Source organism: Anguilla rostrata, chromosome 2 (assembly GCF_018555375.3).
Source record: "Anguilla rostrata isolate EN2019 chromosome 2, ASM1855537v3, whole genome shotgun sequence".
NCBI classification, from domain to species: Eukaryota; Metazoa; Chordata; class Actinopteri; order Anguilliformes; family Anguillidae; genus Anguilla; species Anguilla rostrata.
This window is the reverse complement of record NC_057934.1, coordinates 19,095,177-19,117,709: the sequence shown is the minus strand read 5'-3', so window position 1 is coordinate 19,117,709 and position 22,533 is coordinate 19,095,177. Positions and strand designations below refer to the sequence as shown.

Genomic DNA, 22,533 nt, shown 5'->3' with positions numbered 1-22,533 from the left:
GCGTTGCAATCAGTGGCGCTTAATGGCGTGTTTAGCCCCCGCAGATGAGGAGCAAAGAATGCTGGGACGCCGAATTTCACACGCCGCCTCATCCAACTGCACGCTTTTCCAGCAGCTCATGTAGGGATTCCAGATTATAAGAATGATAAGAATTTTCTGGACTGGAGGCAAAGCTTTTGCTACAAGGCAACAGTTGCTATGAAGCAGCAGTTGCTATGGTTTTTGCTCTGTTACATCATTCTTGAGCAGGCACGTGAACATCAGCGCAGGCTTCACCGAGTTGAGCTCATTGTCAATGATCATAATGGGCAGCAAGTCCTCAGCATTCTGATTGAACAAGCCATTTGACTGCAGGTGTGCAGAGGACATTAATTGCAGTGCACTTCCAAGGCTAGTACTACAGATCCACTACATGAATAACATGGTGAACTCTGTGTTCTTAACATCAAAGATTCTGTCCTTTTGCACAATGTTTGTAGTATGACCAAGGACTAGGCCTATACCGATTGCAGTAGTTCTGTCCTTGTCCTATGTCAGTAAAACAGCAATGGAAACTCCTGCCACTAATTGGAAATTGCTGAAATATGGAAGTAGAGAGGACAGATTACTGGCCATTATAATAGAGAATCTTTGCCAAAACCTTGATGAGTATGTAGGTTGTGTGTGTGTGTTTCATGTGTGTCTTTGTGTGTGCTTTTATGTGTGTGTGTGGGCACGTACATGTGTGTAGGTGCACGTGCCTGTGTGTGTGTGTGTGCGTCCCTGTGTGGGTGCATGTGTGTGTGTGGGTGGACATGTGTTATAACTGAATGGGTCCAGTGTGTGGAGCCTTTGTATTGATCCGTCAGTCCAGTGAAGACTTGTTTTCCTTTTACTTCTTTGTCGCGACTCCCCCGTTTCTCCCCATTAGCTTCTCTTCTTGCCAGTAGCGATGTGGGAGAGTAGCCCACGCTCCTGTCGCCCCGCGGGAAGAGGCGAGATGCAGGCGCTGCCGCTTTTCGCATTCCCGCCCGCCGGCCCGCCAGCGGCCCGAGCGTCAGCCGGCACTGGGCCCGCGGCTTCCAGCCAGGCAGAGCAAACAACCGCACGATGGTGCGGTACCGCGAACGCCCACCCTGTCTCTCACCTGAACTCCCCCCCTCTCTGCTGCTCCCTCCTTTCAGGAGCCCCCGCCGTGGAAGACGGACCAGACCAGAGGGTTGTTTCCCATGGCAACCAGGTTAGGGCTTGAGTTTTTCTTCTTCTTCTGTGGTTCAGGGTCCTGGGGGGTTTGGGAGGAGAGGCAAAGTACTCCACCTCCTCGCCTTATTTTTTTCGTCTTTTATCCAGTTCTCCTCATGTTAATTTAAACAAGTTTGTTTTAATCGCTGAGTAGCTGTAAGGCGAAATCCTATCCAATGAAAAGACTTCCTTTGTAATTTAATCCATCCATCCATCCATCCATCCATTAACTAACCTGCTTATTCCTGGTCAGGGTAGCAGGGATGTCTGGAGCCTGTCCCATCATGCACTGGGCTGCGTTAATTCACTACCTTTATAACAAGGTTTAAGGAAAAACACATCAGTGGAGCTCAGAGGACAGAGCACTTATCTTAAGGGTTGCACTACCGAGGGTTGTGTTCCTGATAGTGCACGCAAATCACATTTATAGCATTTGGTTGACAGAGACAGTGAGCATCAAACAGCGTCTCTGCGTTTGGGTCCGTGTAACGGTGGCAGCTTTAGCTGAGCAGCGGAATTACGACGACGGAACGGGCTCCTGCGTCTAGAACGACTTGTTCTCTCCCGAAATCACGTTGATATGCAACAATTACTGTGCACCCCTGCGTCACGGCGCTTTGAACAGTAGCTTTTTAAAACAGCCAGGTATACGATGGTGCACAGTTTAAGATAATTCCGTGAGCTGTTCCAGTCCTGTGGTGCACTATGGGGAAAAAAGCAGTTTACCTAGGTCTGTTAAACCCTGGGAACACGAAAAACAATCATTTGGTGTACTGAAGGAGATAACTACTAGTACTGACTGAGAGAAGGGTATTATTTATTTTATTTATTTTAAATTCAGACAGGACTCCCTGTTTTCGCTCTTACCAAATGCTAAAAAGCAAATAAATAAATAAGAAATTAACAAGCCTGCTTGGATTTCTCCATTTTGAGGTACATGGGATGTCTTTAACTTGTGTGCCATTTTTGTAAGTATCTGATTGTGTATGTTGCCTTATGGTATTGTATGTTTTAATTTCCTAGGTTAACGCAGATTAATGAGGTTTGCTTTCCCTTAGCCCATACATATCTGCTCCGTTCTCTCCACTCTAACAGAACCCATTCTCTCTAAACCTGGTCCCATTCATGTAGCATCTGCCTTATTTTGTTTAAGGGAAGGGTGCTACGTTTTCTCTATATGACTGTGTACGTGTGCGTCTTCGTGCGTGTGTTGGTGCGTGCATGCGTGCGTGTACCTGCCTGTACATGCATGCCTACGTGCGTGTGCATGTTCCTGCGCATGTGTGCCTACACGTGTGCATGTGTGTGTGTGGTGTTCATGCGTGCCTACATATGTGTCTGTGTGTATGTGTGTGTGTGTGTGCATGTATGCCTAAGCTTGTGTGTGTGTGTGCGTGTGTGTGTGTGGTGTGCATGTGCATACCTTTGGATACATGCCTACGCATGTGTGCGTGCACGCCTGTGCTTGCATGCCCTCGTATGTGTCTGTGTGGATGTGTGTGTGAGAGAGAGATAGAAAGCGGAGATAAAACAGCAGTTGGAAGTGAAGCCGAACGCTGTCTGTGAGAGAGGTGAGGGTTCATTCGAGCAGCGTGAATGGGATTTGATGGGGAGAGCTGAGGCCGCTAAGCTGTTCTGAGGGCTTGGCGACGGCGCCTGATTGCGCTGATTGCTGCTCCGTGCCAGCGCAGCTTTAATTGCGCCGCCGCTGTCATTGGAGGGGACATGTGGCAGCATGTCGGATGCTAGTTACTGCAGGGCACTCACACATCTCACAGAGGGCATGGTGGGGTGGGGTGGGGCGGGGGGACTGCACAGCCCAACCTCACACTACATCCCCTTTATCTTCAGTTCCTCCATCTTAATTTCCTGACTCCGTCCTCTCGGCAGCACTGTCTGTGCGGACATTAAAAGCGGGGCGGGGGGGTGTCGGCTCAATGCTCACGTTGTCGTTAGCCATACGAGGTCACTAGGCAAGCTACAGCAGCTCCGCGCTGCACTTTGCGCTTCATTTAGAGGGCTTTTGATGTTTTTCCCGCGATGAGAGCAACACTTCCTGTCCACGTTTGAGAGATCCTGCGGCAGATGAGCCAGCGCTCGGGCGTCGCCGCACGCACAGGCACACGCGCACACACACACACACACACGCACACACACACACACACACACACACACACACGTGTCATCCTATCCGGATGACTAGTGCAGTGTTGGGCAGGATATCTCAGCGTGTGTGATTGCTCTACCTGCGCACGGCATCTCTCCCTCCTTGCTGAACTCTCCCAGCATTCCCAGGGTCCAGGCTGTCTCAAATCATGTAATTTGCTGGCGCCTGGGCTCTCAATCAATATCCAATAGGCAGCCCAGAACCCTGAAGTACTCGAAATGGCCCGAATTCCTGGAGAGCAGCTAGCTGCGATGGCAGTGTAATGTAATGTAAGCCGCGCGCCGCCAGCGAACGCAGCCGGCCCGCGCTACAGGAAGTCTCCCCGCCGTGGGTGTTCTGGCTCTCTGCGGACGCTCTGGCTCAGGCTCCGAGGCGTCGGCTTCGCCGCGGCGGGTTTTGACTCCGTAGCGGCCGCGTAGTAAAAAAGGGAGCCTTCGGCGGCGACGGCTCCGTCGCGTTCGCTCGCTTTCCGTCGAGAAACGGCGCAGCGGGCCGCCCGCCAGCTCCCGTCTGGACGGCCCGCGGACTTCAGAGGACGGCGCGGTTAGCACTAGCGCGCGTTCCCATTCGCTCTCTGTGATGTTCCTGCGTTTGTTGTGGGGGGGGGGGGGGGGGTTACTGTTTTTCCGCTTCCCAGGCAAGGTGGTCGGTCTACGCCAACCGATGCTGGAACAGCCTTAGCCCAGATAGGATTTAGCCGCCGCCAGATTTAGCCACTGCTGGGAATTGGAGGGAGGCGGATCGCTTCCCTAGCAAGGCGGCGTTTCGGACTTCACATATTTACCCTGCGGTGATAATGGAGAACCGTCTCTAAGCCGGGTCACTCATGAGATGACCTTCACCCCAGACAGCATCGAACAGTCTCTGCCCTCACCTTGCTGGCGTCCTGTCGGGTGTGCTGTCAGTCTCCCAATTCCTTCATTTGAAAGGACTGATAAACACAGTTCAGCACCGAAAGGTCAAACAAAATGGCGGTGGAATCTGTACCAACATTGTCCGAGCGATTGACACCAGATGTGAGCTAGTGTTCACATGACAGCACTGGTCTCCTAAAATCATTATAGAACAGGTATGACGAGCTAGAAAGAAGTATACAGAACGGATTCCATTAGAAGGTAGAAAAATCCGGGTTCAGAAGGTAAAAGTTCTTCAAGGCATTTTGTCCCCATTATCTGGGTTTGCTAATTAGCACAATTCTTCAGCCAGGAGGTAGAAGTAATTAGTGAAATCAGCTGACTGAGTTGATTGGTAGAAGAAACACATGGCTGGACTTTTATTTTCTGACCCGTGCACTTTCCACCTCTGGCCATTACTCAAACTTAAGCAGGTTCAAAAAAAGGAAAAGAAAAGTCCTTTTGTTCTTATGTGGCTTCAGCTGCTCGCAGATTAGTTTAGTTTTGAGAGCAAAAATGTAGTGTTGTCCGCTGAGGAAAAACAGGACCCACCTTTCTGCTAATTCTGGCTTTCCACATGTCATAGGAGACTTGAAACAATGACTCTTTGTTCCCCATTTTCCCATTTGGAATCGCATTCTCACTTGCGATCACATCACACTGCATCCCCCATCAGTTGGAACAGTGCAAACAATAAGTGCTTCTCTTCACTGTGGAATAAACCAGCCATTGCATCACGTAGCCAGTACGAGCAGATTTCAGCCAATCGACAAACCAGGGCATTGATTCGCTGGTGCCAGTTAACGGCGGGCAATACCCTGTAAACTGAAATCTGAAATGCCAACGTGTGCTGACCCAGGCTCAAACAGGCCCACATCTCCCACTTCTGGCTGGCTTTCTGGGAATGAGGAACGCCTGAACTCCTGACTCTCTGAAGTTCTGATTCCACCTGCTGGTGAACAGCTGCTACTGCACATAGCCTGTGACTCTCCTCACTAAGACAGACCGGGGGTGCATCCCAAAACTGTATCCTCCTTTCCTCTACTACTGTTACCACCTCATCTCCTCTGTTCCCTGGAAACCGATCTTCATGTCCTCCCTCCCTACTATTTGTGGACTCTGCAAAAATGACACCCACCATAGGGCTATTTTGTTAATAATTGACGTCGACTTTGATGACAGAGAAGCAGATATGCTGTCCCAGTTGTCTTCACACCTCCTCGTTCTCTCCTTTCCTCCCCTCATCTCCCCCCTCCTTTCCTCTCCACACTTTTGGATAGAAGATGAGGGGTCGAGGGGGAGTGGAGGAAAGGAGGCGAGGGGTGAAAAGTAGTGGGATGCCCCCCAACGAAAACATCACTCTCCTCCAGGGAGACATGCTCAGTCTGCTAATTGCTGATGTTGCACGTGTGTGTTAACATGTCCCTGACTATACAGGATGACTTGGGTCACATCCTTCGGACCTTCGATTGGGAAACTGTCTGAATGTAATTTATTTAAGTGAAGGAACCTAACAGTCTGAGAACTCAAGCTGTTTGTGATTAGCAGCTTGTGCAAAGGCAGTGTCTCGGTGTCCGAATGAATCTGGAAGCATCTTGCAAAAATCCCATGGAACCACCTTTATTATCAGGACAAGGCTGGCCAGTATTGGGCCAGTTCCATTTCAGTCCAGTCAATTCAGAAAATAGATTCTGTTGAGGTTTTTTTTTCAGATAATGAATTGCGATTCATTTCCCAAATTGATTTAATTTTAATGGAATTGACTCCAACCCTGAGGGTAACCGTCTCGCATCTGAGAGTGAATTATAATGTAAATGAGCCCCTTGACTGTATAAAACAGAGTGGTGTTCCTTTGCTTTGTGAATGTTTTTTAAGATCATGCTCCATTTGGTTTTTCATGCAAAATTGTCTGAGAAGGGCTCACACCAAGGACAAGACAACATCATCAATTTACTCGATATCTGTGGCGGTTTCTCCAGGGTTACACTGGCCATTTACCAGTGGTCTGACCGGGTGCAGGGAGAATATCTCTTAGATGTCTTGAAATAAGAAAGATGATCTTTGTAAGATGATCCTGGTATTGATTTATTGTCTCCTGTAAGGGTAGGTGTCTCCTGACTTATTTTTCTTTCATAATTCTCAGGAAGCTCTGAAAAATCCGATCGAAAGTGAAGGTAAGACAGCGACCTCCTGTAGCTCTGTGATGCACGGTCTATAGAATTGACATGAACATTGCAATTATTTTTATTTGAGTGTTCAAAAGGGTAGACATTTTATGAGACACACGCACACACACACATTTGTCGAAGTACAAACTATGCAGTAAAGCTTTGACAATTTTATGTATAATTTGCATAAGGTTTTGCAATTCAATTCCCTTTTGCCTTCAACAGTTTTGCACAAGTGAATTAAACACACCCAAATTTTAATTTACACATGGTAATTTTGTCTTGTACCAGGTTTACTTTAAATTAGTTGTGTTTAAAAACGTGTCAAGTATAACAGAAATAACAAAATCTGTGTGAATTAGGGAGACAAACCCCAGGAGGACCAACTCACCTTACGTTCTGAACTGATCTGAAAAAAATATGTCTTTATTATCATTACAATCATTTAGCAGATGCTCTTGTCCAGGGCAATTTATTGAAGTGGGGAACATCTGTGAACATCAGATGGTCTTAGATCTCATCTGTCTTTTGACTATTTTTTCTTTTTTCTCCCACCAAAAAAAAGTGTAAGGAAAATGGAACACTTTCCTCAAGAACTGGGTGATTCAGACTGTTCTTAAAGGCTGTAAATGGGCAAAAGTTGCTAGATGTTCTCCAGGAATGCCAAACAGTTTAGTTTACAATTCAGTCGACTGTACAGTGAACAGTCCCAACTGAGAGTGCAGCTCAGTTAACTGTACATGTTACAGTCCAGTCGCTGCTATGTAGTGCACTTTCAATTGAAGTTGGCAGTAGAACGTACAGTTGAATGGGCAGCGGAGATTTGATTTCAGTGCACAGTATGGTCTGCAGTCCATTTTACAGCGGAGTTTACGGTTCAGATTACAGCGTGAACTTGCCTGGGAGGTCAGCTGTAATTATGTATGAGCTACTGTAAGTGAGCCTAAGTCCTGGAAACTCTTCGGGAAGAATATCACAACAGGGGATTTAAGGAGGCAAAGCTTAGCTGCTCAGGCCAATGGGACATAAATTTCAGTTATATGACACGCGGGCATTCTGCAGCTCCCAGGAATATTGAAATAACCAATTTAGGGTTTAACCTTCCGCTGCTGTGCCAGAGCTCCCACAGGTCCTTGAAAACCTTGGGAGTTATTAAAAATATTTAAGGTTAAAGGTCATGACAAATTTTGAATGTTGCAGAATATGAAGGTGCTAGGTATTCTGTTATAAATTTTTAAGAAGCACTATTTTTTTTGGTACCGCAAACATCTAAATTCCAGCAAATTCACCATTGGTTCTGTTTTCCAGTGAAAAAGTCTTGCTGATGGGGTTACAGTGGCATAATACTTTCTCTTTCTCTTTCTCTTTCATAAGATTGTTCATCAATAAACATTGTCCTTGAAAAATTACCCTTGAAGTTTGTAAATGTTGCTATAGAAATATTATAGTAACTGTGGATCTTGGAGACCTTTGTATAGTGATTAAGGGGTATAAATCCAAGGTTTAAACTAAGATCATCACTGTGTGGAGAGAGAGGCAGTGGCACCAGCTCAGAGCTTTTGATAAGTTATCTTGGCTCAAATCAGACGTCCCAGGAAGAAAACATCCTTCTGTTCTTGCACAGGCTCGGCAAACATTGAATAATGCACTGTTGCTGGGTTACAAAGACTTTGATAGATTAAAGAGATCTGTCTTTCTGGCGATCAAGGCCTCAAGATAGAGAGCGAGAGAGAGGCACGTGAGCACGTGTGTCTGTGTGTTTTCTTCATGCATTCATGCATGTGTTCTTCTGCATTTCTGCGTGTGTCCTTACACAGTAAAATGTCCAGGTTTAATTCAACTCTATGTTAATTCAACTCTTAACAGATAGCATTTGATCCCACTCTAGAATGAAGTAACACTGGACGGTTTACTGTGTATCTGGTGAATGCTTTGTGTATTTGTGGTTTATCTGTGTTTTATATGTGTTCTATGCATGCACATTTGTGTGTCCCAGTCCCTGATCATCTCAGCCTATGTATATGGTGACCTACTAAGTAGGGAGGATCCTTTATGTCATATGTCAGATTTTAGAGGGGCAAATGGTTCCCACTGTGGGTATTTATAGTGCTCATGTGTAGAAGCAGTCTAGCAGACCTACTGTGAGACAGTAACCTACTCAGGTGACCAACCCTGGCCGTGTATTTGGCGGGGGTGGGGGTGGGGGTAGGGTGTGTGTGGAGGGGGGGACAGTGTCAGGCATTTGGGACGCATGCACACAGACGCATACACACATCACGAGCACGAGTTCACTTTTTCCACTCACACCTGTAAGGTTATCCTCCTGGAGGTCTGGGTAGAGTGCCGGAGGCTATTTTGGGATCTCTGGGAAAGAGCGGCGAGACGCGCTCTGAGAGAGAGAGAGAGAGAGAGAGAGAGAGGCGCTAGCGCTGCGGCTGAGCCACGCCGCGGAGGGAGCCCCGATCTCTCGTGTCAGCAGCAGGCTTGCATCTGTGGGGCTCTATGCCGGCCTAACCTTCCTAGACGTACAACGGTATTCAAAAAAAGGTGGCTAGGCAGCAAGGGCCAAACAGATAGAGAGCGCAGGGCCATTAGCATTAACTCCTCCCTCAAAACCCCTCCACCCCCTCCCCCACCCGCTGTCCAATGCGCAGGTGCGTGACCGGCCCTCTTCTCCAGGAATGACCAGACCGGGGGGCACTTGAGGGTGGCTGTCCTCGGGAGAGTTCCAGAACAGAAGACACTGCCACCGCTCCGTTGACGGGGCCACGCTCTGGACTCCAGCTGGGAGCGACGGGGGAAGCAAAGGACCGTCGTCTACTGTCCACGCGTGCGAGCGTTCGTGAACGTTTGCGTGTCACTGAGAGAAAGGGAGAAGGTGAGAGGAAGAGGATGAAGTAATGGTGGAAAAGGAGATCTGAGGGTTGGGGAAGAAGGAAGAAGTGACAGTTGAATCAGGGGGAGGGGCTGAGAGAAAGAAATAACAGTGAGATACAGAGAGAGATAGCGAGTGAGAAAGAGAGATAGCCCGGAGGCAGAAGCTAAGTAACAGTTTGCACTTGTGAGAGAGCGGGGAGGCGGAGCAAGAGGGAACAGTGGGCGTGTCCCTAAGGGGGCTATGGGGGCCATGGTCACCTAAGGCCAATGGCTGGTCCTGGGCGGAACTTGGTGCCAGCGGCTACCCCACTCTCTGCCTCAACTCCACCCTTCTCTTTCTCCTCCGCCTGTGTTGGCCGCCTCCCCGGCCCCGCCCCTCCCCCGCCCCCGCCGCCATGGCGGGCGTGTGGAAGCTGGGGCGGAGCCTGCGGCAGCCGGAGCTGCACCGCCTGGTCCTGGCGCTGATCGTCTTCTGCCTGGTCTCCATGGCGCTGCTGGCCTACTACGTCAGCAGCAGCCCCAAAATCAAGGAGGCGCCCCCTCTGCCGCTCAGCGACTGCGGGGCGGGGTCGGCGGCAGCGGGGGCCCCCCGGGGGCCCTTCTTCCTGCCGCCACGGTCCGGCCGCCGTCCCGCCGCCAAGGCCGGGGACGCCCCGCGCACGGACCCCGCCGTGCTGGTGTTTGTGGAGAGCACCTACTCCCAGCTGGGCCAGGAGATCGTGGCCGTCCTGGAGTCTAGCCGCTTCCGCTACCGCACCGAGATCGCCCCGGGGAAGGGCGACATGCCCACCCTGGCCGGCCGCGACCGGGGACGCTACGCCCTGGTGGTCTACGAGAACATCCTGAAGTACGTCAACCTGGACTCCTGGAACCGCGACCTGCTGGACAAGTACTGCATCGAGTACGGTGTGGGCATCCTGGGCTTCTTCAAGGCCAGTGAGAACTCGCTGCACAATGCCCAGCTCAAGGGCTTCCCGCTGCTCCTCAACTCCAACCTGGCCCTGCAGGACTACCGCATAAACTCCGCCACCCCGCTGCTCTACATCACCCGCCCAAACCTCGTAGACCCGGGCCCCCTGCCCGGTAACGACTGGACCGGTTTCCAGTCCAACCACAGCACCTATGAGCCGGTGCTCCTGGCCAGCGCCCAGTCCTCGGAGCCTCCGGGCCAGCAGGGGGCGACGTACGCCACTGTCATCCAGGACCTGGGCCTCCTGGACGGCATCCACAGGGTGTTCTTTGGAAACAACCTCTCATTTTGGCTCCACAAGCTTATCTTTGTGGACTCCATTGCCTACCTGACAGGCAGGCGGCTCTGCCTGCCAATGGAGCGCTACCTGCTGGTGGACGTGGATGACATCTTCGTGGGCAAGGAGGGCACACGCATGAAGGTGTCTGATGTGGAGGTAAGTGCCCCTGGCTGTTACCCCTGCAATGAAAGTACAGTGCACCTCTACCTTTCTACATTGAAAAGTTTAAAGGTCAAACTTTGGTCGGAGGTCAAAGTTTAGGTTAAAGTATGGAAAGCCTGCTAATATGCTCTTTCATCTGGAAATGGAGAGGTTAGAGTTTTATTGCTTAATGGATTTAACGTTTGCGTAATGTAAGTAGCCATTGTTTTTGGAAAGCAATTATGAATTCCTCTAGTGATTGGTTTGTCCCACTATTTGAAATACGAATGAGTAAAAAAATCTGCAGAACTTTAGATTTTAGGTGATATAAATGTTTAAATATCAAAGTAAAAGCATTACGTGGCTCACCTTTTGATAAAACAGTAGACTCCTCCGAACCTTTCGTCGCTTATTTGTTGTGATTCAGAACAAGATTGCCCACTGTTTAGTCTCTTGCAGCTTAGAGCCTTGAACTCAGTCACTTCCAACATTTGACTTGTTTTGTTCAAGTGAAAAACTGGTGGTAACCCCCAGTTGTTTTTTCTTTTAATCCCATTTGTAAAGGCCTAAAAATATATCTTTGGAGCATGGGGTCTTTTTAGGACACAACGTCCAACATCCAGTTGTTCATGCTCATTGAAAGTTTTCATGACATTACCCAAGAATAATAACTGCTACAGTTTATAGAAAGAGTAGCTCACTTCACTTCTGACTAAGACATCATTTTGCAGTTTGCAGTACATTTATATGACATTGCATGACCAGATTTCCATACTGAAAAATAATAAAAAGATAACTGATCTGTAACCATACAATGCATGAGTTTAAATTAAAAATTCTAATAATGAAACAGTTGTATTTAAATCACAAAAAGCAATGTAGTGTGGGCTGATGAAATAGCGTTTACATTTCACATTTGTTTTAAATACTTGAATATTGGCTACTCTGTACTGTTTTAATTTTAAAAATTATTACAATTTTTAAACAGTAACACTGCAAAAATAATACTCTAAATTTCATTTTGACATATTTAAAATTGTTTGTGTCCTTATATTTGTGATTTGCTTTTTCAGATGTTGATCTAATAAGACAACTGTCTGCGGAATCTAGACATACCTATATTTTATTTGAGTAACAAACAAACTGATGGTTTTTGTGAAACAGGCACAGAAGCAGGAGTTCAACTAAGCCAAACAAAATTAGAAAAAGTTGGTTTCAATCGATATAAAGAATGAGATGACCCCATGATTTATGTGGTTTAATGAGTCCTGTAGTGATCCTGTACAAATTTTGTTGTTATTATGCCAAGATAAACTGCTTCAATTGCTCCCTCATTTATCCAATCCACGTGTGAGTATATTAAAATAGTTATTGCTAAAGTAGGAATTAGCATCACACCCTTTGAAAAGTAGAGAATGATTTATTATTTCTACAATAATATGTCTAATCTTCTCTTATTTCTCTAAAATGATGTTGACTGTAGATTTGAGATTTGAAATCATATGGAATCTTACAAACTTTTACTTATCTTTTGAAATTCGGTGACTGTTCTGATTTTTGCTGTTTTTTGGGAATGCATTACAGGCATGTACTAGACACTCTTATCCAGAGCGACTTACACAACTTTTTTTTTATTTTTTACATAGCATGCACATTTCATCCATTTATACAGCTGGACATATACTGAAGCAATGCAGGTTAAGTGCCTTGCTCAAGGGTACAACGGCATGGTCTTACATGTGAATCAAACCTGTGACCTTTTATTTTACAAGAACAGCTCCTTACCCATTATACTACACTGCTGAATGCTTTTTTTATCCTACTGAAATAAGATTAAAAATTATTAGGATGATTTATTATTAGCATGAAGCTGTTTTGTTGACATTGTTAGCATCTATTGCACTCTTGCACTCTTCCATAGCAGCCTTGCGTGCTTTTCTTTGCACACCGCGTTTTTGGAGTTCAGTGGGTCGAAATTCTGCCGCGTTTGTAATTAGCGTATTTAAAAAAAACGGTCCCTCGTTCCGCTATTAAACTGACTTTCCGAAATTACTAAACTGCAGCCGCATCACCTTTTCTCGGAGTTCAATTGCTTTGCCCCTCTGCTGCGGAGGAAAGGCGCTGGCGTTAAATGGCATGTGCTGAGCCAGCCGTACGCATCACCTGGCAGTCCTCCACTGGCAAGCACATCGGAAGGAGATTAAAATAGTCCATGTAAATAACGGGGGAGGGGTAATTGACCCCTTCCACTGTTAAATTGCTCTGTTCAAAAGGCAGGCAGGCTACACACCAATAAAGTTAACGCTGTTTGGTGGGGAGGGTGGCCTTGTTTGAATCAGTCGCTCTTAGGGGAGGAAGTGGGAGTTTATTGCAGTCAGTCAGGCAGCTAATGGGTTTGTCCTTGTTTTAATTTAGGAAAGAGAGTATCCTTTGGATACATGAGTATGTAATAAAGTAATGAGAGAAACACCCTGCAGATCCTGCTACTATTATTATTATTATTATTATTATTATTATTATTATTATTACCATTTCCTGGAACCCCTGACTTCTTTTGGTATGACATGTACATGATGGGTTGATATACATTTTAAGGCTTGTTCCCTTTGATATTTTCTAAGGAAAATTTGTCTTAGTTGCTTGTGAAAGCTTCTATAAACTTGTTTTTTACTCTAAAGAGCAAAGTAAATGAGTACTTGGTGATGTAGTGTATTAAAGTGTAATTGACATTCTGTAAGTCACTAGAAATAAGAGCATCTGCTAAATGAATGAAATGGAATGCACTGGGCCTGCACTGTTGGAAGTACAGCATGTCATGGTGTCAGGATCATATCCACATATTTCATATGTATAAACTGATGAATCATAAATGAAGCTGCATCACATTGAAATGGATATTGCTGAGCTGATTATTACAATTCAGTAATAAGCAGACAGTTCTGTCTTTTGCTGTTTTTCAGGGATGTTTTTTTTTTTTTTTTTAGTCCTACAGAAATAAAATTAATTATTAGAATGGTTTATTAATGGCATAAAGATCTTTTTTTAACATTGTCAGTATCCCTTGCTTGTAATTTCTATTTTTGCCCCAGCAATCTGTGATCCTCTAACACAGAACATAAATATCCAGCACGGTCCTGTTCATATCTCAGTGCTGTTGAGCTGCTCAGCAGTTGATCAGCTCTCTAGCTCCACCTAGAGGCTGTACAACGTGAACGGTGGCAAACTGAGCACCTTTAAGTGGGACAGTGGGTATTGGTGAGAATGGTGTTCTGTGATAATGTATATTTTAGTGGTTTTGTAGTGTCAGGATGAAAGCAGAACAAACAGAGCCAGAGAAGGTGACTTATTGTACGGGAGCTCTGTATCCAGTTAAATAGTCCTTTAACAATCTTCTAGCCACCTGAATAACTCCAGAAATTTTGGGCCATCAAATTCAGCAGGGTAGTACATGGGCTTATTGGTTTACAAATAATAAAGTATTAAAATGGATTTTTATTTATTTATTTCCAGGCTTTGCTTAACACACAAAATAAACTACGATCACTGGTCCCCAATTTCACCTTTAACCTGGGGTTCTCTGGAAAGTTCTACTACACAGGTAAGATGTGGTGCACTTGCTGGAGTGGTGATGCTCTTGATTATAAGGTTTTTCCACTGAGATTATTGCTTTGTTTGTTGTTTTGTAAACTTTTAAATTGAATGATTTACTGTTATATGAACTATATTAGTGTGATTTCCAGGTGTAAAGTAACACACATTGCAATGTATTTGCACTTCATCTGCAGCTGTTCTGAGTGAGTAGCTGGTTGCTGTAGCTGGCTGTGCTATAACCCAGTTAATCCTACTGAATTATGAACCTCTTTATTAAAATAGATTGTACATTCTTTGTGACATAAAAGGAAGAGATATATGAGTGCATGAAATAATGCCATCAGGGGGATTCTATTTAGGCTACGTGTACTTCAAACTGATAAAGAAATTGCACTTATAATACAATAGGACACACACTGTATGGAAATGACTAGTTTTTATCTACAGTGTTTTATATATTTGATTATAACTCCTCTATAGCTTGATAACTCCATGTTTGCATTGTATTGATTAGTGCAAAGACTATCAAGACTATCATGTCAGGTCTTTTTTGCAGCATTTCTCTTTTCCTTTATCTGCACAGTGGTTCATTTTCCTCAGTTTTGCACTAAATGGCTAGTCAGTTACCATTATCCTGGTTATTTGCACTTGGTGTTATTTCCCATAATGTCCTTGTAAGCTGCTTTGGTCGACACATCTTCCAGATGAATAAATGTGTATGTGAATGTACAGTGACATGTAGAACAAGCGTAGCGGATTGGGCGCAGTTGTAGTGCTCCTGCGGTGTGAAGCTGGTGTGTATGTTATCGCTGCGAACGAGGAATGCTGTGTCGGTGTGGTGGTATTGTCTGTCGGAATGAGCGTGCGGCAGTATTGTGGGTGTATGGCTCTGCGGCGGGTACGGCGTTGCTAAGGAAACCCTTTCCTCGCGGCCCAGGGACAGATGAGGAGGACCGGGGGGACGACATGCTGCTGAGGCACAGGAAGGAGTTCTGGTGGTTTCCTCACATGTGGAGCCACATGCAGCCTCACCTCTTCCACAACGTCACCGTCCTGGCTGAGCAGATGAGGTTCAACAAGCTGTTTGCGCAGGTGAGAGGGAGCTAAACATGCTGTTTACACAGGTGAGAGGAGGCTAAACATGCAGTTTACACAGGTGAGAGGAGGCTAAACACGCTGTTTACACAGGTGAGAGGGGTCTAAACATGCTGTTTACACAGGTGAGAGGGGTCTAAACATGCTGTTTACACAGGTGAGAGGGGTCTAAACATGCAGTTTACACAGGTGAGAGGAGGCTAAACATGCTGTTTACACAGGTGAGAGGGGGCTAAACATGCTGTTTACACAGGTGAGAGGAGGCTAAACATGCTGTTTATACAGGTGAGAGGAGGCTAAACATGCTGTTTACACAGGTGAGAGGAGGCTAAACATGCTGTTTACACAGGTGAGAGGGGGTAAACATGCAGTTTACACAGGTGAGAGGGGGTAAACATGCTGTTTACACAGGTGAGAGGGGGTAAACATGCTGTTTACACAGGTGAGAGGAGGCTAAACATGCTGTTTACACAGGTGAGAGGGAGCTAAACATGCTGTTTACACAGGTGAGAGGGGGCTAAACATGCTGTTTACACAGGTGAGGGGGGTTTAAACATGCTGTTTACACAGGTGAGAGGGGGCTAAACATGCTGTTTACACAGGTGAGAGGAGGCTAAACATGCTGTTTACACAGGTGAGAGGAGGCTAAACATGCTGTTTACACAGGTGAGGGGGGTTTAAACATGCTGTTTACACAGGTGAGAGGGGTCTAAACATGCTGTTTACACAGGTGAGAGGGGTCTAAACATGCTGTTTACACAGGTGAGAGGGGGTAAACATGCTGTTTACACAGGTGAGAGGAGGCTAAACATGCTGTTTACACAGGTGAGAGGGGTCTAAACATGCTGTTTACACAGGTGAGAGGAGGCTAAACATGCTGTTTACACAGGTGAGAGGGAGCTAAACAGGCTGTTTACACAGGTGAGAGTGGGTAAACATGCTGTTTACACAGGTGAGAGGGAGCTAAACATGTTGTTTACACAGGTGAGAGGGAGCTAAACAGGCTGTTTACACAGGTGAGAGGGGGTAAACATGCTGTTTACACAGGTGAGAGGGAGCTAAACAGGCTGTTTACACAGGTGAGAGGGAGCTAAACAGGCTGTTTACACAGGTGAGAGTGGGTAAACATGCTGTTTACACAGGTGAGAGGGAGCTAAACATGTGGTTTACACGGGTGAGAGGGAGCTAAACAGGCTGTTTACACAGGTGAGAAGGGTTTAAACATGCTGTTTACACAGGTGAGGGGGGTTTAAACATGCTGTTTACACAGGTGAGAGGAGGCTAAACATGCTGTTTACACAGGTGAGAGGAGGCTAAACATGCTGTTTACACAGGTGAGAGGAGGCTAAACATGCTGTTTACACAGGTGAGAGGAGGCTAAACATGCTGTTTACACAGGTGAGAGGGGGTAAACATGCTGTTTACACAGGTGAGAGGGGGTAAACATGCTGTTTACACAGGTGAGAGGAGGCTAAACATGCTGTTTACACAGGTGAGAGGAGGCTAAACATGCTGTTTACACAGGTGAGAGGGAGCTAAACATGCTGTTTACACAGGTGAGAGGGGGTAAACATGCTGTTTACACAGGTGAGAGGAGGCTAAACATGCTGTTTACACAGGTGAGAGGGGTCTAAACATGCTGTTTACACAGGTGAGAGGGGTCTAAACATGCTGTTTACACAGGTGAGAGGAGGCTAAACATGCTGTTTACACAGGTGAGAGGGAGCTAAACATGCTGTTTACACAGGTGAGGGGGGTTTAAACATGCTGTTTACACAGGTGAGAGGAGGCTAAACATGCTGTTTACACAGGTGAGAGGAGGCTAAACATGCTGTTTACACAGGTGAGAGGGGGTAAACATGCTGTTTACACAGGTGAGAGGAATGACTGGGTTAAAGAGTAGTGCTTTAATTGGATATGCTACCTGGCGATTCTACCCTATTGTAGTATTTAACCGTGCTCAGTAAGTATCTGCATCCACCTCCCACCCCCCTCACTTCCTTTTCCTGTTCTTCTTCGCTGGCAGGAACACGGCATCCCCACAGATATGGGGTACGCCGTGGCCCCCCACCACTCGGGGGTGTATCCGGTGCACACCCAGCTGTACGAGGCCTGGAAGTCAGTCTGGGGGATCCGGGTGACCAGCACTGAGGAGTACCCCCACCTGAGGCCCGCCCGCTACCGCCGCGGATTCATCCACAACGGCATCCAGGTGAGGGCCGGAACCGTGACCCAAACCGGACTGAACCATGACATGACCCACGGACCATGATAGAGCTGTCAAAAAACGGTTTACTGGGGTTTACTCCAGTTTCAAGAGCCGCACGGACCACAACCTGTGAACTGTGGACCGCAGAGCTGTCAGAGTTCCAGATTGAGTTGTGTGTCGCAATTACTGTAATAGAAAAGTCAGAGGACATGGGTCTTAAATTTCCTTAATGCTACAACTGTGGAAACATGACTTTGTGGACAAAGCAGAGCTGTGACTCAACACACACACAGTATGAATTGAATAAGCATACTGAGAGCCGTATCAAGTTTGGTTTCTCTGGCATGATGTGTGTGTGCGCGTGTGTGTGTGTGTGTGTGTGTCCTGCAGGTATTGCCCAGACAAACGTGTGGCCTCTTCACTCACACCATCTTCTATAATGAGTACCCTGGGGGCTCCAAAGAGCTAGACAAGAGCATCCGTGGGGGGGAGCTGTTCCTCACCGTACTGCTCAACCCTGTGAGACTGCACCTCCCCTTTAACACACCTGTACACCCCCCCTCCCCCTTAATACAAATGTACATCTGACCTTTAATACACGTGTATACCTCTCCTTTAATATACCTGTACACCTGACCTTTAATACGCCTGTGCACCTTTATTTTAATACACTTGTATGCCTGACCTTTAATATAGCGCACAGTACTTTCTTTCTGCTCCTTACTGTAAATAAACCTCCCCTTTAACAATCAACAATTTGCACAAAAATGCATTTTACTGTAAGCCATTAAAATAATTTTGGGCTGTTCCTCCTATGACTGGCCAGCTGTCTCTGCGCTGTACTAAAGCTCATCTGACCCCATCCCCTGGTTCACTTCCAGGTCAGCATTTTCATGACCCACCTGTCCAACTACGGGAACGACCGACTGGGCCTGTACACCTTTGAATCCCTGGTGAAGTTTGTGCAGTGCTGGACCAACCTGCGCTTACTCACCCTGCCCCCGGTGCAGCTGGCGGAGAAGTACTTCCAGATCTTCCCTGAGGAGAGGGACCCCTTGTGGCAGGCAGGTGGAACAACATTGCCATTTCTGCCCTGGGCAGTCTAGTGGGCAGATATGTTTTTGCTTTGCTTCACAGAACTCCAGATTCTACAGACCAACCAGGGCCCAGTTTCACAAAGCAGTATTACGGTTAGCTGGATAACTGCGCTGAGAAAAACCCGGAACCCAAATCTTGACTGCGCGCCATAGCCGCAGATGAAAGCTCTTCATCCGACACAGTTCTATGCGAGCTTGGCTACGGGCAGCAGTGAGAAAAGAAGCTGGCTGGCGACACCATGTGTTTTGGAGGAGAACCAAGGATGTCTACACTCTCCCAAATCAGCAGTGGTTCACGCATGAACACGGCTGCGATGGCAAATAGCTGAGCGTTCCAAATTTGGGTGTGAATTGGAAATGTTCAGCCCCCTGTTGGGTGCCAAATTTGCTTTTAAAAAAAGGAAAAAAAATTGAACTTATTATTATCAACTATAATATAGTTTAGGATACTCCTGTTAACAAACGGAACCTTCTGTCATTTGGATATTTAAAATGATTGATTAGATTCTTTTGCTGTTTTATGATTCAGTGAGACTTTTAATTGTGGAGTGGCTTGGTGGGGGGTTAATGCCCTTCTAATTTTATTTTTCATCCTCTTCAGAACCCCTGCCATGACAAGAGACACAAAGACATCTGGTCCAAGGAGAAGACCTGTGATAGACTTCCCAAGTTTCTGGTGATTGGCCCACAAAAGACAGGTGAAGCCACGCCTCCTCTCATTTAAAAAATGGGGAAAATCCTTTTGCCTTTATGAAAATCACACTGCATTGCTTTCAACCACGAATTGGTGGTTTAATTATGAAAGTTAGTTTTTGTGTTGCATAGTTGTGTGAGGTACCGCAGGGGTCGTGATATTGGTGATAATATTGACAATTAAAGCTGGCCTTACACAGTCTTAGAAGTCGTAGGAAAATTTTGCCAGTCTTACCTCAGTCGGTGTGCGCCTCCGTTACGACTCACGATTAGTGTGAGATTGTATTAAGATAGCTCCGACTGAGTCTTTCTCGTCTTGACCGTTCCAACAAAACCAAATGTACAATATTATCATAAATCATTAGTCTTGGCTCAAAAGGTTTGTGATGGTCAACGACATGATTTATAATCCTACCCTGACAACGGCCAATAGGTGCGTTGGCTTTGTGTGACATCAGCACACCAGAGGAGGGCTCAGATTAAAAATCTCCAAAAGAATCCTGTTGGACTCTTATAATGTGTGAAGCTGGTGATTCCCAGGCTTTGCAGAATGTTAAAACGTGTGTACCTCAAAGACTAAAAATCCATGATTTAGGATAGATTGTTGTTGAATGTGAGAGTGTGACAGACTTTAGTTATCTAGAAGTCATATCTAGTGTAAGGTCAGCTTAAGACACAACGAGGACAGGGATGTGGATCACAGCGCCCCCTGTCACCCCATGCAGGTACCACAGCGCTGCACTCCTTCCTCACCCTGCACCCCGCCATCACCAGCAGCTTTCCCAACCCCAACACTTTCGAGGAGGTGCAGTTCTTCAACAGCCCCAACTACCACCACGGCATCGACTGGTAACCCCCCCCCCCCCCAACCCCCTCCCGCAGTACACACCCTTTTTTGTCTTTTTTAATTAGACTTCAGAACGCATCCCCCCATCTCTGACCAGACTTGGGGGTTCATTTCCCACCTTTGGTCATGTCACCTACTATGAAGTTACATGGACTGTGTTTTCTTTGTTTAGACCACAAACTCCCAAATGCTCTGACAACAGACATTGTAAAGCCACCAGGTCAACTGAATGTTCTGTACATATCTAACATACCCTTCATTTCACACTGTGTGGGTCATTGGAAAACAGGCAGTGAAGCTGAAGTAGAATAAACAACACCAGAAAGTGTACCCTTTAAATGCTAATCACGGGGTGAGAAAATGAGGGGCCTCAGCCTTGACACACTGTGTTTACTATAATGTGGAGTCTGAATTAAGAAAAGATTACTTACTGAAAACTGATAGTTAACCACAAACTGAAACTTTCCCATTCCCTCTGTTTCTTTCCTATGTCCTTTTGAATCATAAAATTGTTTTTTGTTTGAGATTCTGAAATCTGAGCCCAGCCTTCTTCTCTCACTCTCTCACTTCATCCCACTTGCCTCTCTTTGCGTCCTCCTTTCATCATCTTTTTGCATTTCTTTCATACTCTGCCTCTAATCCCTTTCTCTGATGCTCTTTCTCTCTGTCCTTGCCCCTCTCTCGTCCCATCCTCAACCCCCCTCTCTCAACACAGGTACATGGAATTCTTCCCCTTCCCCTCCAATGTCAGCACAGACTTCATATTTGAGAAAAGCGCCAACTACTTCGACTCGGAGGCCACGCCCAAGAGAGCCGCCGCCCTGCTGCCCCGAGCCAAGATCCTGGCGGTGCTCATCAACCCTGCTGACCGAGCATACTCTTGGTACCAGGTGTGTGTGCGTGAGTGTGTGTCTGAGCGAGTGAGTATTGTGCTTGCTAGGAACCACTCCTATGGTGAATTTACCTACATTTTTTTTTACTATCCTTTTTTACTACATCCTTTTGTTTAGTTTCACTTAGCTAGCCAATTAAAAAAGCTTTGTAACTGCCTATACTCATCAAAACCAGTGTGGAGTGGACCTTTGGAATCCTCTTGTTGGGAATCCATGTTCAGCATGTATTGTCTTAATTCAGTTCCATTCCTTTCTGTCCCTCTGCCCATCTCTGTCTGCAGCACCAGCGTTCGCACCTGGACCCCACAGCCCTTAACCACACCTTCCACCAGGTGGTGACAGCGGGGCCGTCCTCGTCCCCGGAGCTGCTCGCCCTGCGCCGTCGCAGCCTGGCCCCCGGGGCCTACGCCACGCACCTGGAGCGCTGGCTACGTCACTACCCCCCCAGCCAGGTATGCCTCCATTTCCCACAATCCCCTAGCAACATATGCCTCTTTCCAATTAGCTTCAGCCAGGTATGCCTCCATTTCCCACAATCCCATAGCAACATATGGCTCTTTCCCGTAAGCCCTAGCCAGGTACACATTACTTTTACACTTTCACAGTACCTGCCAGGCCAGGTACGCCTCCATTTCACACAACCTCTGGCCAGCATGCCTAAGTGGCCCAGAAATTGTCCTCTCCCCTCATTAAGCTGCTTGACAGCCTTGGCCATTTAAGCTTTCCAACATTGCTCTATTACCAGCTATTATTTGTCAGAGATAAAGGCACCGACGCGCCTTACTTATAGTCCAAGGGCACACACAACACACCTAAGTTCCAGATGTTTTGCTACAACTGGACACACTCAGTCATGCTGAGCAGTCTTGTGTGTGTTTGCTTGTGTGGGCCTTTTTCTCTGCTGCTACTGTGGGATTGTTTTTGAGCTGTGACCTTTGACCCTGTGGCCAGCTCCTGATCGTGGACGGGGCCCTGCTGCGCTCCAACCCCGCGGCGGTGATGGATGGAGTTCAGAAGTTCCTGGGGGTCACACCCCATTTCAACTACACACAGGCCCTGGTGTGAGTACCACAACGTTCCGCCTCTCCGTGGGACGGACGGACCGGCTAGGCTCCTGTCTGTATCTGCCTGTGTCTGTTTCCCTGCTGTACAGTCTTGGTTACTTTATTTCCAAGTTTGTCTGTACATTTCTCTCTGACTGTGTCTTTGTCTGTGCATCTCCCTGTGGATGTGTCTCTGTATAAAGGAAGTCTCTTTCTTTCCTGTTTCAGATATGACGAAAGCAAGGGCTTCTGGTGCCAGAAACTGGACGGAGGTCGGGCCAAGTGTTTGGGCAAGAGCAAAGGCAGGAAGTACCCAGACATGACACCAGAGGTAATGTCTCTGACCTC

General features: G+C 46.7%; 1 protein-coding gene across 6 annotated transcripts in view; it reads left to right on the top strand.

Moving 5' to 3' along the window:
• Positions 1-22,533, top strand: part of ndst2b (N-deacetylase/N-sulfotransferase (heparan glucosaminyl) 2b) — an 83,294-nt gene that overhangs the window by 55,882 nt on the left and 4,879 nt on the right. For 2 of the 6 annotated variants that reach the window (XM_064321013.1, XM_064321015.1), the window contains 14 exons: positions 1,164-1,219; positions 6,425-6,455; positions 9,104-10,732; positions 14,228-14,315; positions 15,246-15,400; positions 17,430-17,615; positions 18,003-18,131; positions 18,494-18,676; positions 19,311-19,407; positions 20,128-20,251; positions 20,965-21,139; positions 21,424-21,594; positions 22,094-22,203; positions 22,414-22,516. In XM_064321013.1, coding sequence (XP_064177083.1) covers positions 9,722-10,732; positions 14,228-14,315; positions 15,246-15,400; positions 17,430-17,615; positions 18,003-18,131; positions 18,494-18,676; positions 19,311-19,407; positions 20,128-20,251; positions 20,965-21,139; positions 21,424-21,594; positions 22,094-22,203; positions 22,414-22,516 — 2,532 coding nt within the window. In that variant the 5' untranslated portion in view covers positions 1,164-1,219; positions 6,425-6,455; positions 9,104-9,721. The remainder of the gene's footprint in view (positions 1-1,163; positions 1,220-6,424; positions 6,456-9,103; positions 10,733-14,227; positions 14,316-15,245; positions 15,401-17,429; positions 17,616-18,002; positions 18,132-18,493; positions 18,677-19,310; positions 19,408-20,127; positions 20,252-20,964; positions 21,140-21,423; positions 21,595-22,093; positions 22,204-22,413; positions 22,517-22,533) is intronic. The other 4 variants (XM_064321016.1, XM_064321017.1, XM_064321014.1 and 1 more) reach the window with 2 other exon arrangements.